Raw genomic sequence first — 16,160 nt, forward strand, 5'->3', positions numbered from 1 at the left:
CTAGCTGACAGCAAAGGTGTCAGCTAGAGATGACATGCAGAAGCTTGCAGGGATTTGTAGTCTTCCATGTCTACTTTGATGCTAATTAGCGTTTCTGAATCTGAGAGTAAATAGAGCTGATTATATTGATTAAATTCTCCTTGTCGGATTTACATGATTATCAAAACGTCACACCAGGGTAAGCCTACACGAAACACAGACCTTATTTGAAGTAGTTCTAAAATCCTCTATGGGAAAAATTAATGGTTAAAAAAAGATTGGAACCATTTCCGTGTTTGACCGCTAGGTTTTATGGCTATTATGACGCATCCACTGTGGGGCTCTATAGATTAGGGGCCTAGTTATCAAGGTCTCAAACATTCCTCTACCTTACCAGGCTCTTTAATCCTGAAGCTACTATGGTAACATTTGTACCACTGGCATTTTGGTTTTAGTGGCTCTGCCAATATCCATCTATTTCACTACATTGGGGTGAAACATATTCAAAGGGACTAGAGACAAAAGATTAATTACAAAGTGATTGTTTATTGACATTCGTGTACAGTGATATGAGTACATGGAGCGAAAGCACAGCCTGAGAATTTAGTGACCTGTCATCAAACCAGATTTGATCATAAACATGTCTTTCAAAATGTCACAATTCTGAAAGACAAAGCCCTACAGGACACGGAAAGTTAAAAAGGAGAGGACAAAGGACCAATTTCCATAAGAGGGAGCCTTTTATCAAGTCATATCTACAAGGTATAGATGCTAGTGCTAATCTATATCACAATCTTTCTGCCAGTTTTTGACTGACGATTGGAAGATCTACTGTTTTACCTTGCTGTTCCCAAGGGGATATAACATGAAAAATAAAAAGATTGATTTAAAAAAATCACAAAAATAAGGTACTCATAAACAAACTGTAGTACAGTTAGATTGAATTATCGATATTGAATTATCAGTGCATTATTTATTTGAAAGCTCTGATCAAGCTCTGATCTTAAATATTTGAATAGTTAATGCACTTAAACAACGTACATAGATCATTTAGAATAATTTAAGGGTAATATTGAATAATTTAAGAGCAATATTAATTTAATAAATATCCTCATATTATAGGATCGATCATACCAAGGGATGCCCAGGATATTCTATGGATAAAATTCTTCATAAAGCCAGTAAAAATAGACTACTGAATTACATATTTTTTAAAAAATACAATGCTAGACAATTCAAACAAAATGACTTATTCTCTACATGACACATTTGTATGTCCCAAATGGCTACCCAACCCCTATATAGTGCACTACTTTTGAGAGGGCCTGGTCAAAAGTAGTGCACTACATAGGGAATAGGGTACCATTTCGTATGCAGACATTGTCTGTGTCTTCGACCATTAAGGATGCAATTCCTACATCAACAACTTGAATAAACAACAATTTTCACCAGTCAATACCAACATAGAATATGGATAGATTGGGTTCCCACTAGATGGCCAAACTGCAAAATTGTCTATATCATAAAAATGTATGAAACAATACATTTTTAAGGTTAGGGTTAGGCATAAGGTTAGCAGTGTGGATAAGTTTAGAGTCACGGTTAGGTTTAAAATCAGATTTTAAGAATAGAACTAGTAGAACTAGACAGGGCTTCTGACTTTGCAACTTGGCCAGATAGTGACGAAATAGAATGAGGAAGAGAAAGAAGTGGTCAAGGTTACATTTACAGTGCAAAGAGAAGGAAGACAACACCAACATTTCCCCACAAATTCTAAATGAACAAAGCCGTTTTGAAATACAATTCAAAATCATGAAAAATATAAAAGATACTAAATGAAGGCATAAGTAACAAAAAACTGTATGTACACAAGGGGGAAAAAACACGTAAAAGTCCTGTTTTTGAAAGCATTTCAATTCCTATGCCGTCATTATAAAAACACCTAAACAATACTGGACAATGTTTACCAAACAAAACATTCAAATTAGTTTTCCACCTTATGGTCCTAAAGAGAAACCATAATATTACATCACCGGCTTTGACAAAAGAAATCCAAAAACATTATAGAAAAAAACGACAGTACTTATGAAACAAAACTAACAAGAATCTTCTTTGCTCCCTGAACATTTCTCTTTTTTTGTAGTAGCCCTGGTTCTTTCCATACAAATATTATACTATAATCATAGTACAACAGCTGTAGCTTCAATCATGGACAATCTACAGTATTTTACAGTATAACTAGGGGCCATTTAGGGCTGGTTTTCCTGAAACAGATTAATACTAGTTCAGGACTAAAAAGCACGGTCAATGGAGAATCTTCATTGAAATAGCTTTTTAGTCTAGACAGTGGTATTCAAACTTTTTCAGCGGGGACCCCTTTTCATTTGTCAGAATTTCTGGCGAAACCTGAAAATCAGTCAATTTCGATTTTTACACAAACAAATAACCTTAAATTGATAACATTTTCATCATTTATCAAAATGTAATTAAAATAATCCAATAAATACATTTACTTACTAAAATTTGATTTTTCTAATTATGTTTCTCAAAAAACGTTTACATATTATTGTATGGGACAATATACAATCCTAATTTTCTGGCCACCCTCCCAAAATAAACACGACTGCAATTCCCTCCGACTTTGAATACCACTGGTATAGGACTATGCCTAATCTGTGTTCCGGAAACTGCCATTTAGTGTACATCCTTTCAATGAAAATGTAAAAAAACAAAGGACGAGACCCCAAGAATAATTGTCAACACTAGACCAGGACAGAAAGGGATGTTCAACATGATGTTACACTCTATCAAAGTTGCACAGTGCATCACTGAGTACAGAATTTACCTCTATGGTTGAGATCTCTCAGTCAGCGTTTGGGCTTAGATTGCAAAGCCCATGGTCCGAATGACAAGGGTATTATTTATGGTGTGAGCTCAATGACTCTGCAAGGCTGACAAGAGAGCTCTCAGAGCTTAGCCTTTCACATTCTAATCTTAGCCTTGTACTAGTTACATCATCATCACCTGGGTCCCTACAGTTCCTCTCACTGTACTGTACAGGAACTGTGACTTGACTCTAATAAGCCTCCTACTGCCATGATGCAGCAAAAACCATTGCACCACTCCATTGGCGTCTCCAATAGGATGTGTGATTCATTAACACATAGCTGGTGTCACTGAGGCAATAACTCAAGGAGGCACGGTACAGTATCTTTCTTGGGCGGGAGATTCAGACAACTGTGTGCTGTAAGTACACACAGGCTGGGCATGGACTCAGAACAGTGAATGAATTCCTAAAAAGCATCTGTTCATCCACTCTGAGGAATACAGTGATGCCCTTATGATGATAAAGCAATTGGTGAAACATGCATTAAACATGTTTATTAAATGTAACAATGGAAATAAAACAAATGGTTGGTCTTGTCACTGAATGGTCGTCGGGAGTCAAGGTGATTTCAGAAAATGCTCTGCGATGATTGATAGGACAAGATTAAGGTCTGGAGAGACTTACGATCTTTAGGGGGTTCACCGCCGATGTCACTTCCTCTGATGTCAGAGGTGGCGGGCTGTGGGTGGCGGCCGGTGGAGCAAGCCCCTCCCCTGCATAGTGTCAGCCTCAGTCTTTGGAGCTGGAATAGAGTCTTATGGGGAAGATTAAACTGATGAGACCATGAGGTGAACAAAGTGGGGGGGTCGTAGAACAGGCTGGAGCCAGGGTCTTCACGATTGCATACATGTTGGTTTATGTACAATGTCTCAGATGAGTGCATGCAAGCTTTAATACGTTTGATCCCTCTTTTTCAAACCTACTCCTCAGGTACGTATTGTAAGAAAACAACAACAGAGAATACCATTTGTCCAGAGTTAATATTTGTACGTAAAAAGAAAATAGTTTGTTAGTAGGGTGCCAGAGGAAGTCAGTCAGGGGTCAGTGCCAGTGGTTAGTCTCACTCCAGGCCAAAGGTACTGGTCTCCTCCACAGCAATCAGCAGTTTCTCATACAGCATGGTGTAGGAGGGGTACGGGGGAAGGTCCAGGCGGTTGAAGCACGTGTGAGCCCTGAAAGAGAGGAGAGGAGCGGTTTGATTCTTGCATGGGCCACATACACTATATAGGTGGTTAACTGTAAATCTGACTCATGGACATTGTTTATCTCTTCCACCAATCATGAGAAAGCCCTAGGTTGAAATGTTATTCGCTAGCCATGGCATTCCCTTCTCCAACCTCAGCCTTATTTAGCTTCCTTACTGCTGACACTGTGCTTCCTACACAATGATAAACACTACCACTTCCTCTCCTCCACAGCGAAATGGGAGCCCTCTCCTTTCTGCTGACTTAGTTAGCTTTAAATGAGATCTTCTCCCGTTTGCCAAATAAATGTCCAATGCAGGTCTAACAAGGTGAAAGGTATATAGCAAATACTGTACAGGCATCAAATATAGCACTGTTTGTAACGCAACCAATTCAGAGGGATCCATGGAAATTGGAATATGAAAATAGAAGTAGGCCCAGGGGGTGTGTAAGGATTCAGTACTATAGTCAGTACTCATTTCAGCAAATTGAACTTCATATCACGTCTGGCACTAGTGAGTGACCATAATAACGTGTGTGTTCCAAACTTGGCAGCTCGCCTGGCGATAGACATCAGCGACACATAGTGTTGTAGAAGCAATGTATACTGTGTGACCTGGGCGGTGTTCATTATAAGGCACACGTAGCAAAACATTTTGCAATGGAAAATATGCACAAGGATTTGTCATCAGATAGTAGGCTACGTCCCTGTTTCACTCTGTTTGGTACCTACTGAACATGACCCAGCCACTTCTCCATCAACAACTCTTTTCACACAAGCAAGAAACCACATGCTAGTGGCGGATATACGCTAGTAGAAAATAAAACTAATAGAAGTGACTATTATGAACCTTTGCTAGACCACGTACAATTTACTCATTCGTGTTGAAATGACAAATAACGTTATCTGCTTCCAACGCAACTGTTTCATAATCTAGAAGATTGTCTAAACCAAATATTTTCACCAAGTTTTAGAACAAGGTGGGGGTGTGAGAAGTCTTTTTTTTTCCGCTCCTGAGAAAACTGGTTATACCTCTCTGTAAAGCTGGCTGGCACTAAGAGCTGATTTCAAGGTAGATCTCTAAATGTAATGGTTGAGTAAACACCAGTGGCCGTTTCATTCCTTCCTCACATGGGAACATAAGCCTTGATACCACAGTCAACCAGCTGTCCGTATGGAGGATATGTATAAAAAAGAGAGGGAGAGAGATAGATAGAGATCTGGTTCCATCGGTCATGTGGGTGAGAATAGAATGGTTGCACTGTGAAAATGTTGGATTACATGACAATATCATGTGGTCTGAATGAGAGTGCCTCAGGTAAGGGAAGTCAAATCGGGAGACAGGGACTATGCCTGAAATGGGCTAATGTTTTTGTTTGAGTGACTACCTAATTTCCAATGACAGCTGACTGTGGTGTTGATTTTGCGCTTTGAGAATTGTCACTGGCAGATAAAATAGTACTAGTTTCAAAATAGATAAATCTCATTGATGGAATGGTAAAAGCCAGTTTCTTTGTGACTTTTCTTTGTGTCCAGGACAAAACAATTGCTGCTGTATGGGGTCTCATGCACACGCTAACAAAAAAACAAAAGCTGCCTTTCAGCCAGGATTTTTTTTTGACAAGGCCATTAACAATACGGAATAAGAAAGAACTGTCCCAAAGTTGGGATTGCAGTCTGTTCTATGTTCTAACGGAGGTCAATTTGGCTGTATTTACACAGGCAGCCCAATTCCGATCTTTTTCTACTAATTTGTCTTTTGACCAATCAGATCAGATCTGTGTAAACACAGCCTTACTCTCATAATAGCCCAGTCAGATAAGCTGATGATATGTTTTTAAAAAGAAGACAGTTTTCTTTTAATTTCCTTAAAAAATATTCTCGCTACAGCCTTTCATATGAGGTGAAAGACTATTTATTTTGCTCAATTTTGCTCAAATGTCTGTCCCTAAATAGGCCTAAATAGGGTGTGGCTACCTGCTTTAATAATTCTAAATGGCCACATTTAGCATGCGTTTCCAATGGACTTTATAAGTGTGTGGCAAGTTACAGTACATTTGACCCCAGAACCAGGTTTACTGTACTATATCCCAGTGTGCACAGAAGTCAATTCAAATCTATTCCACGTTGATTCAATGTAATTTCATTCAAATGATGTGGAAACAATGTTGATTCAACCAGTGTGTGCCCAGTGGAATGTCTTTCTGGATATTTCCATCTCCTTGTAGTGGAATAATTACATTAGTCAATGAAATTACCTTTTTATTCCAGAATAAAACACCCAAAACAGTGCACTCTGCCTCTAAGAATCATGAGTCTGCTTATGCCGTAGTGGTCAAAAAATACTTACAATGTAGTTTGCTTTTTATTAAGAGTTGATACTAGTTGATTATAAGAATAAAACTTGTCCAAGAGAGATATGATTCTTATAGGAGGATTCAATTCCAAACTATATATTTATGAATATGTTGGTATATTTTCTATTCAGTACCTGGGTAGTGAGGTGACCTTGCCCCACTTCTCGATGCAGAAGCGTCGTAGGCCGTTGCTTCCCCGTAGGGCAGCGAAGCCTTCGTATGGAACGCTGGAGGTGCCTGTCACAAACTGCAGCAGCCGCAGTCTCTGCTCGTTGTTGAAGCGTTCCACCGCACCCCAGAACCACCGCATCACTATGTGGCCATCATGGTAACCTGGGGAAGGAGTCATTAGGGTTCATTGGTGAGGTCAGTGTAGGTGTAACTGACTGGTACACAACCCTGGTTATCCTCACTGCTTTGTATTCTGCATCAACAGTACACACATGTGGTTGATACACACGGAGGGTGAAAGGGATTGAGTTAACCCCTTATTTAGTGTTTGAGAAATGTGCTTATTAACTGCAAGTCATTGTCATTACTATTACTACTGTGGACAGAGAAGCTAGCTCCCATTCTGAGAGAAAATGTAATGTTCACCACTTTCTCTCCATTTTGAAAGTTTTCACTTTAAATGACAAACTGCAATCTAAACAGGGCGCTGTTTGCTTTGGAGGCTGTGGTGAGAAGGGTGACTGCAGGCTTTCCAGTCCGGCTTGTGGTCCAATCCATCCACAGCAAACTGACGTCTTTGCCAAACGAAAGGGCAAACGGCTCCAATTGTGCAGATGATGAGTTTGGCCAATTAAGAGCTTAGCCATAATGAGAACCAGATGAGCAGCCTGGCAGCTGGAGCACGGCCTTCTGGGTGATAAATGAGTTATGGACGTTTATGGGCATTTCGGGGCTTGCCGGACCCTCCGCCACATCTGTCTGTTCAAAGGAGGCAGAGAGAAATTGCAACAGCGCTCATGATGTGGCCGTAATAAGTTACAGACGCACACTCTCTTATGTCAGGTGACATGGTGCGTATGCGCTAATGAGGCCGTGAGACGGATGTTCCGGCATGTTTTACTTGGCGTTGACCGCTCTGTGTCATTACTGTACTGTACCAGGCCTGTCAGTTGGAACATATACACTCTAGTACTTTGTTATGCAGAAAGGGACACATTGATTTATGCTTCCAAAACAGCATTAAACAGCATGACTGTCACTGACAGCTTTTCGACCATCTTTGCCAGTCTTTTTACATTGCTACTTTCTTTCCTCCCCTGTGTGGTCTGCAGCACCGTCAGTTTCAGTTTGAACTCGTAGGAAAAAAGGTGCTATCAAGGTTCCAAATGAGTTCTTCGGCTGTGCCCATAGGAGAACCCTTTTTGGGTTCCATGTAGAACCCCCCGGAAAAAGGGTTCTACATGGAACCCAATAGGGTTCTACCTGCAACCAAAAAGGGTTCTTCAAAGGGTTCTCCTATGGGGACAGCCGGAGAACACTTTTATGTTCTTTATAGCAGCTTTTTTTCCTCAGAGTCAATAGTACATGTTTTACTTTAGGAAAAAGAACATTTCCCTTGGACACTTCACAAGATGACAATCCCAGAACAGAAACAGAAGCATTCAGATGTCTGCATTGATTTTTACTTCCTCACCTCCTCGGTACTCTGTGTTGGTCCTCCAGTCGTTTAGGTCGATCTCAGCCGTCCCTGCAATGACCAGCTCCAGCTCTCTGGCATCAAACACCGACACCAGACGAGAGTCTACCACCTGGGGCCAGAGGAGGGTTGGAGTGGGGATTAGGGAGGTCAATAGATGATTGCCTGCTGTTCCACAAATGAATGGAATTCACTTGGCAATGGTGAGATGGAATAATGTCTCTGACACTTCCTCTAGAGACCATACCTTCCTTTGGCATTTACAGATTGAAAGGGACTGGATAGGTGTAAGCATCATGATAATGGGGAGGATCCGCCATATTGCTTATACCCATCCTATTCCTTCAGATCTGCAAACACTGAGTGGTTAGTAGGGGTCAAAGGCCATGGGGGGTATTCTAAGTTTGTGCTGTACCTCATAGAAGCCTCGGACCAGGGCCTCAGTCTGCTGCACTACCCCGCGCTCTACCCTCCACTTGGCCATGCGCTCAATGTACTCCTTCTTGTTCTTCTCCGTCACCTGAAGGTTGGAGCCACCCGACTTTAGCTCCCGCTCCGTCACCTAATACAGGAAATGACAAACAGGAAATTATGTCAGAAAACTGTATTTATGAAGGGTGTGTGGCGTGGAGACCATTTTGGGCTAAAATAACTTTTGCTTCTTTGACCTCCCAACAAAATATGTACTCTGGTGTGGTGGGCAGATGTTAACTTCGAAATTAAACTTTAAAGTGAAACTTCCAACCCATTTCATTCTGTCCTGGGCAGAAAAATATAATAATTTATTGATAAAGTACTCAATTTCCCAAAGTTACAACATACTACAAAGTGCCAGGTCAGGCTAAGCAGAGACAGTCAAAGCCCTAATGCCTCGTGGCCTACCTCAGACTGATCCCTGAGACTGACCCCTAACAGACTGACTCCTAACTTAGACTGACCTGGCCAAAGACCTCCTCATTGACGGTGAAGGTGAGGTCCAGGATGTCAGTGATGTCATTTTCCTTCATCCACTGGAGACTCTGATGGAACTCCTCATCCAGATACTCCAGATCACTCAGGTCTGTGGATCTGTGGGAACATCACACATTGACTGGTTGACTGATCGATATGATGTTACAGTAGGATTCCTTTTAGTCGACGTGTAGCATGATGCAATGTTAGTACAGATACATTGTACAGGGAGAGGTGTGTGTGGGGTAATTGTACAGGGAGAGTTGTGAGTCAGGTAGATTGTGGCACAAGGCGTGTGTGTGTGTAGAGTGAAGAGGGGTAATGTGTGTGTGTGTGTGTGTGTGTGTGTGTGTGTGTGTGTGTGTGTGTGTGTGTGTGTGTGTGTGTGTGTGTGTGTGTGTGTGTGTGTGTGTGTGTGTGTGTGTGTGTGTGGTATATGGAAGTAAAAGGGTGGTCAATGTACTCACAGTCTGAGGAGGGCCTTGTAGAAGGGTCGTGTGAAGAAGGCATCCAGCAGATACTGGTGGATCAGGGCCAGGCCTAGAATACGCCCACTGAAGCGGAACCTAGGAAGGAAAGGAGACGAGGAGAGGAATCCACTTTAGACTATTGAGAGGCAGGCCATGGTCTTGGACAGGACAAGCTGCATAAACCTGTCTTTGTCTTCCAAAGGTAAAAACTGTGGAAAAGCCCTATCATCTGTTCAGGAAGGGGTCTATTCTCAAGGAATGATGGATGTTGTTGGTTAATGGTATAATTGACACTAATTTACTTTCAACTTGTGACTGGTAATTAATGACTCGGCAGAGTGCCAGCTGCCAAGCTATAAACTTTACCCGCATTGGTTCAAGTCCAGCTCCAATGACAGGCTAATTGGCATGCTATGGCAACCATTTTGTGTCCATGAAGTAGTTTAATTTCCGGTGACAATGAACTGAGCTCACAAGGCTGCATTTCCACTAAGAGTAAAACAGGGAATATCACAGGGTGTTGGCTACATTTCATAGCTGAAATCAGTTTCTCCTCTATAGGTTTAGTTTTTCAGTCTATGCTATTACACTAGTCATTTGCCTGAGTACACAAGTCATTTGCGCTGTTGAAAACCAACAATCCTTGTACTATCCCCCACTGCTTCAGGGTTGACACAGTTGGTAAATACATCATACCATGTTTACTAGAGTGTCATCATTATGTTTGTGTCAAGGGGAAGATTAAACAATGCTTGGTTTTACATGACTCCCCTAGTCCCACCAATCAAATGCTAATGCGCGATAATAACCCTAGACAATTTGATGACCTACACCACTTGCATGGTGATCATAAAATCCTTGGTCCTCCTTGGTTAAAGATGCACAGATACCAACTGTAAAACATCTGGTTTTATTTGTATTTTTATTCATTAATAGTCTCTTGGCTAAGCCTCCCTTGAAGAAGAGATTCATATCTCATTGGCTGCATTTACTCAGGCAGCCCAATTCTGATATTTTTCCCAATTATTATATGTCTCTCTTTATGCAGTGTTGTGGTGTCTCTCTTGTCATGATGTGTGTTTTGTCCTGTATTTTTATTTTTAATCCCCCGTCCCCGCAGGAGGACATTTGCCTTTTGGTAGGCCAAATAAGAATTTGTTCTTAACTGACTTGCCTAGTTAAATAAAGGTTAAATGAATCTGATTGGTCAATAACCAATTAGTGGCAAAATATCAGAATTGGGCTGCCTGTGTAAACACAGACAATAGATTACCTGGTTAAATATCTGGATAAAAGTCATATTTATGATAATATGCTCTCCCAGGGTATCAGTCCTCACCATTCCAGATGGTTCTCAACGAAGGCAGACATGGGGCTGATCTGGACGGTGTAAGTGTCATTGGCTGAGTACTCAAACAGGCCGTAGTAAGGATTGAATAGCTCTTGGGACAACAAAAAGAAGAACTCCCTGGAGGGGCCGCTGTAGTCCAGCCTAGAGACGGGGGACATGGGGGATGTAGTTTACAAAAATACGGCAATGGAATCAATCCCACGTGCACATGCTTCCATGCACATGTCCGCTTCCACGCACACATCCACTTCCATTCACACACATGCACACACAAACACACACACGCTTACCCCTCCTCTCCCAAGAAGGTGATGTAGAGCTTGTTCCTCTGCAGCTCCTTGCGGGAGTAGGCCATCACCTGGTTGAAGGTGCCCTCCAACAGGTGGTCTCTTCTGATGATCAGTCTGGGACAATAATGAAATGGTTAGCAAACTACAGTTCCTGTACAGACATGCTTATCTCCTCTCATCACATCATCTTACTGGGTCTTATAGAGCTATTCAGAACATTTAAGATAGAAATTCAGACATAATCCACAATGCTACATGGTAGAAAATCATCTACTGTATCTATCTCTATCTGTAGTTTCTGCTTGCAACAACTTGCAATATCCTTGACATATAATTACCACCAGGGGGTGGGTATCAGCATATACACTCAAGCATGTGTGTCACACACACACACACACACACACACACACACACACACACACACACACACACACACACACACACACACACACACACACACACACACACACACACACACACACACACACAGACACAGACAGACTTACTTGATCTTCCCTGGCCCCTGGCCATAGCCCTTAGCTTCCAGCTTCCTGTAAAAGTTGCGCAGTTTGGCTTCAAAGTCTCTGCGGTATGGAGCCGGAGCTCGGGCCCTCTGTAAGCCTGCGAACACACACAAACACACACACAAACACACACACACACACACACACACACACACACACACACACACACACACACACACACACACACACACACACAAAGTGAGCGATAGCCATAATTTACATCTAAGCTAATACAACTGCAATCAATACCTTATACATACATAATTCATGGACCTCACAGCCTAGTGAACAACACAGGCACTTATGGGCAGTTGTTAAGAGTTCAAAACCTTCCCCACTAGTGTAGCTGAGCCAATGATCATCCTTGTTGTTGTATATTTTGGGGTCACGTTTTGATGTCTGAAGCACTTCCACATCCCTAAGGAGGACCTGGTGACCGTATTCACCACCTAATGCACAGTGTATATCCGACCAGCGGTGGAATATGCTGCCGCAGTGTGGCACGCAGGGGTAACCAAGGGACAATCCGATACCAGAGAAGAGCAGTTCTTATCATCATTGGCACATTTGTGATCCATCAGTCAACTAATTATTTGACTTGACATGAAGCTAGCCCAAGTCAGGCCAGCCTCAGTTCAACAGAGCAAGGGAGGAGAAAAGTACTACCCAGATGCATGCACCAATCTGGGCCTACCATCACTTCACACGCACTCGCAGGGAAAATGTCTCGGTCCTTTGCAAGATTACATTTTAAATCTGACCCTTAGCGCCGTATCCTCCCACTTCAACGATCGTCTGTGAGCCTACACCAGACCTGCTCCTCAACTAAAATGGAACTGATCCACCGCAGGACTGAGCGTTTCTGTTGCAGCGCCGTCCCAGCCATGGCTCGCCTGCTGAACAGTTGACGATTCAAACAATTTTCTGTAGTTTACAGTATTTTAATTTGTATTGCCAATTGTAATATTCAAATTTAAGTTGTATTCACAATTCGGCATGTTGCTGACATTTGTACAATGTTCTGTTGAAAAAGCAGTAAAAAAACTTCTCTCTCAACAAAGACCAAAGGGAGAGAAAATGCAGCATCATTCCAATCCAGGTTTGCCTCCCTCCCGCTGTGGCCCTGCTCATATTCATTCATTAATAGCTCCTCTGCTCTCATCAAACATAATAAGAACCCCTGACACCTCCTCATGGCCTCTTAACGACTCTATCAGCTCATTAACGCTGCATGGCCATGCTCTAATGTAGCACAGCGGGGCCTTTCATGGGGAGTGATGATCGTAGTGTGAGGATGCTAGCTGTTAGCTGCTAGCCTAGCACCAAATATATTTATAACTAACCCAAGATATACTGAACAAAAATAGAAACACAACCTGCAACAATTTCAACGATTTTACTGCGTTGCAGTTCATCTAAGGAAATCAGTCCATTGAAATGAATTCATTAGGCCTTAATCTATGGATTTCACATGACTGGGCAAGGGTGCAGCCATGGGTGCCCCTGGGAGGACATAGGCCCACCCACTGGGGAGCCAGGACCAGCCAATCACAATGATTTTTTTTTACCCACAAAAGAGCTTTATTACAGAGAGAAATACTCCTCAGTTTCAACAGCTGTCCAACACTTTACATGTTGCAATTATATTTTTGTTTAGTATACTGTAGTTCATCTGTGTCGTTTTCAGTGGGAGCAAATTAAGGATCGTGGGCAGAACCAAGGACACGTAAGCGAGATCCTATTGGTGCGTTTTAGCATGTACAGTACAGTGGCAAGAAAAAGTATGTGAACCCATTGGAATTACCTGGATTTCTGCATTAATTGGTCACAACAATAGACAAACATAGTCTGCTTGAACTAATAACACACAAATTATTGTATTTTTCTTGTCTATATTGAATACATCATTTAAACAGGTTGGAAGGTTGGAAAAATTATGTGAATCCCTTGGCTAATTGGAGTCAGGAGTCAGCTAACCTGGAGTCCAATCAATGAGACGAGATTGGAGATATTGGTTGGAGCTGCCTTGCCCTATAAAAAACACTCACAAAACTTGAGTTTGCTATTCACAAGAGGCATTGCCTGATGTGAACCATGCCTCGAACTAAAGAGATCTGAGAAAACCTAAGATTAGGAATTGTTGACTTGCATAAAGCTGGAAAGGGTTACAAAAGTATCTCTAATAGCCTTGATGTTCATCAGTCCACGGTAAAACAAATTGTCTATAAATGGCCATCCTGGCCATCCTGCAAAGATGACTGCAAGAGCACAGCGCAGAATGCTTGATGAGGTTAAGAATAATCCTAGAGTGTCAGCTAAAGACTTACTGAAATCTCTGGAAAATGCTAACATCTCTGTTGACGAGTCTACGATACGTAAAACACTAAACAAGAATGATGTCCATGGGAGGACACCAAGGAAGAAGCAATTGCTGTACAAAAAAAAAATGGCTGCACGTCTGAAGTTTGCAAAAGGGCACCTGGATGCTAAATATTCTGTGGACAGATGACACTACAGTTGAGTTATTTGGAAGAAACACACAACACTATGTGTGGAGAAAAAAAGGCACAGCACACCAACATCAAAACCTCATCCCAACTGTAAAGTATGGTGGAGGGAGCATCATGGTTTGGGGCTGTTTTGCTGCTGCTATCATCGACGGAAAAATGAATTCCCAAGTTTATTAAGACATTTTGCAGGAGAATGTTAGGCTATATGTCCGCCAATTGAAGCTCAAACGAAGTTGTGTGATTCAACAGCACAACGACCCAAAACACAGAAGCTGTCATGTGTGCTCCCTCTCCGGCCTCTAGGTCACCAGGCTGCTCGTTATGGCGCACACCTGTCACCATCATTACGCACACCTGGCGTCGTCAGACTCACCTGGACTCCATCACTTCCCAGATGACCTTCCCTATATATGTCACACCCTTTGGTTTCTTCCTCAGGCATCATTGTTTCTGTTTCAGTTTCATGTGTTTCGTTGTTCGTGTTTCGTTTATTGATTAAATCACCCACTCCTTGAACTTGCTTACCGACTTTCAGCGCACATCATTACAGAAGTAAATCAAAAACAGAATGGCTTCAACAGAAGAAAATACGCTTTCTGGAGTGGCCCAGTCAGAGTCCTGACCTCAAACCGATTGAGATGCTGTGGCATGACCTCAAGAGAGCAGTTCACACCAGACATCCCAAAAATGTAGCTGAAATAAAACAGTTTTGTAAAATGGAATGGTCCAAAATTCCTCCTGACCGTTGTGCAGGTCTGACTACAGAAAACGTTTGGTTGAGGTTATTGCTGCCAAAGGAGGGTCAACAAGTTACTAAATCCAAGGGTTCACATACTTTTCCCATCCTGCACTGTGAATGTTTACACGGTGTGTTCAATAAAGACATGAAAACATATAATTGTTTATGTGTTATTAGTTTAAGCAGACTGTGTTTGTCTATTGCTGTGACCTAGATGAAGATCAGATCAAATTTGATGACCAATTTATGCAGAAATCCAGGTATTTCCAAAGGGTTCACATATTTTTTCTTGCCACTGTATCTGCACATTTCAAATAAGGAACACACTTTCTGTGAAGCGTGTATGTGCAATAATTCAATTCGCCCTTGCACTACCTGTAATATTTGTTTAACTTTAGCAAAGCTCCACGCCTACAAAACTTAGTGAACTCTGTTCGTAACAGATTCCAGCTTTGGGAACAGAGAACTGTATTGCGATCTGTCTTTTCTTCGATGAGAAAATCAGCAGAACGTCGGCCCAGTTCCATCTCGCTCCATATTCTCCCACTGCCGGCCACTGGGCTTCCTCTCCTCCCCATATTACATCACAGAGGTATTGCTCTATGGTGTGATATTTAAGCAATAAGGCCCGAGGGGTTGTGGTCAATATACCATGGCTAAGGGCTGTTCTTATGCATGATGCAAACCGGAGTGCCTGGATACCATAAACCCCCAAGGTGCCTTATTGCTATTATAAAATGGTTACCAAGGTAATTAGAGCAGTAAAAATACATGTTTTGTCATACCCGTGGTATACGGTCTGATATACTACGGCAGTCAGCCAATCAGCATTCATGGCTCGAACCACCCAGTTTATAATGGATTCTATTTCACAGTGTAATTATTAATTCATAACTGGTGCTAGGAGCCCACAGTATGGTCTGACTGATATTTCATAGCCAGTGTAATTATGGGTATGCTATCTTTGTAAAGGATGAGGATAGAATGTTGACACCATCAACCCAATTGCTCATTTAAATCACTCATTGTGGTTTGCATTGAGTGGTGCTTGGGCTTCGCAATAGCAACTGTTCAAGAGGTGACTAGTTGTTTTTCTTAATGGGACTAATTCATAAGTGGCACTTGTTATGACTTGATTTCATGTGGTTCTAAGGATCCTGATTGGCTTAGGTCCTTAGTGCAGTCCGAGTGGTTACCCTCACTTAAATAAATTATGCCTATTCAGACATGGTTTGGGGTATTAAGTTAGGAGGGATTGGAGGTGGCCCA

At 41.9% G+C, this 16,160-nt stretch overlaps 1 protein-coding gene across 1 annotated transcript in view; it reads right to left on the reverse strand.

Moving 5' to 3' along the window:
* Positions 1–505: 505 nt before the first annotated feature.
* The window catches only part of hecw1a (HECT, C2 and WW domain containing E3 ubiquitin protein ligase 1a), an 87,553-nt gene continuing 71,898 nt past the window's right edge, over positions 506–16,160 (reverse strand). The window contains exons 22-30 of the mRNA XM_029755722.1: positions 11,625–11,739; positions 11,119–11,232; positions 10,817–10,969; positions 9,475–9,573; positions 8,995–9,124; positions 8,472–8,618; positions 8,054–8,168; positions 6,543–6,741; positions 506–4,038 (exon numbers count right to left, since the gene is read on the reverse strand). Of these exons, the coding sequence (XP_029611582.1) occupies positions 3,927–4,038; positions 6,543–6,741; positions 8,054–8,168; positions 8,472–8,618; positions 8,995–9,124; positions 9,475–9,573; positions 10,817–10,969; positions 11,119–11,232; positions 11,625–11,739 (1,184 nt within the window). The 3' untranslated portion in view covers positions 506–3,926. The remainder of the gene's footprint in view (positions 4,039–6,542; positions 6,742–8,053; positions 8,169–8,471; positions 8,619–8,994; positions 9,125–9,474; positions 9,574–10,816; positions 10,970–11,118; positions 11,233–11,624; positions 11,740–16,160) is intronic.

This window comes from Salmo trutta, chromosome 6 (genome assembly GCF_901001165.1).
Source record: "Salmo trutta chromosome 6, fSalTru1.1, whole genome shotgun sequence".
Taxonomy (NCBI): Eukaryota; Metazoa; Chordata; class Actinopteri; order Salmoniformes; family Salmonidae; genus Salmo; species Salmo trutta.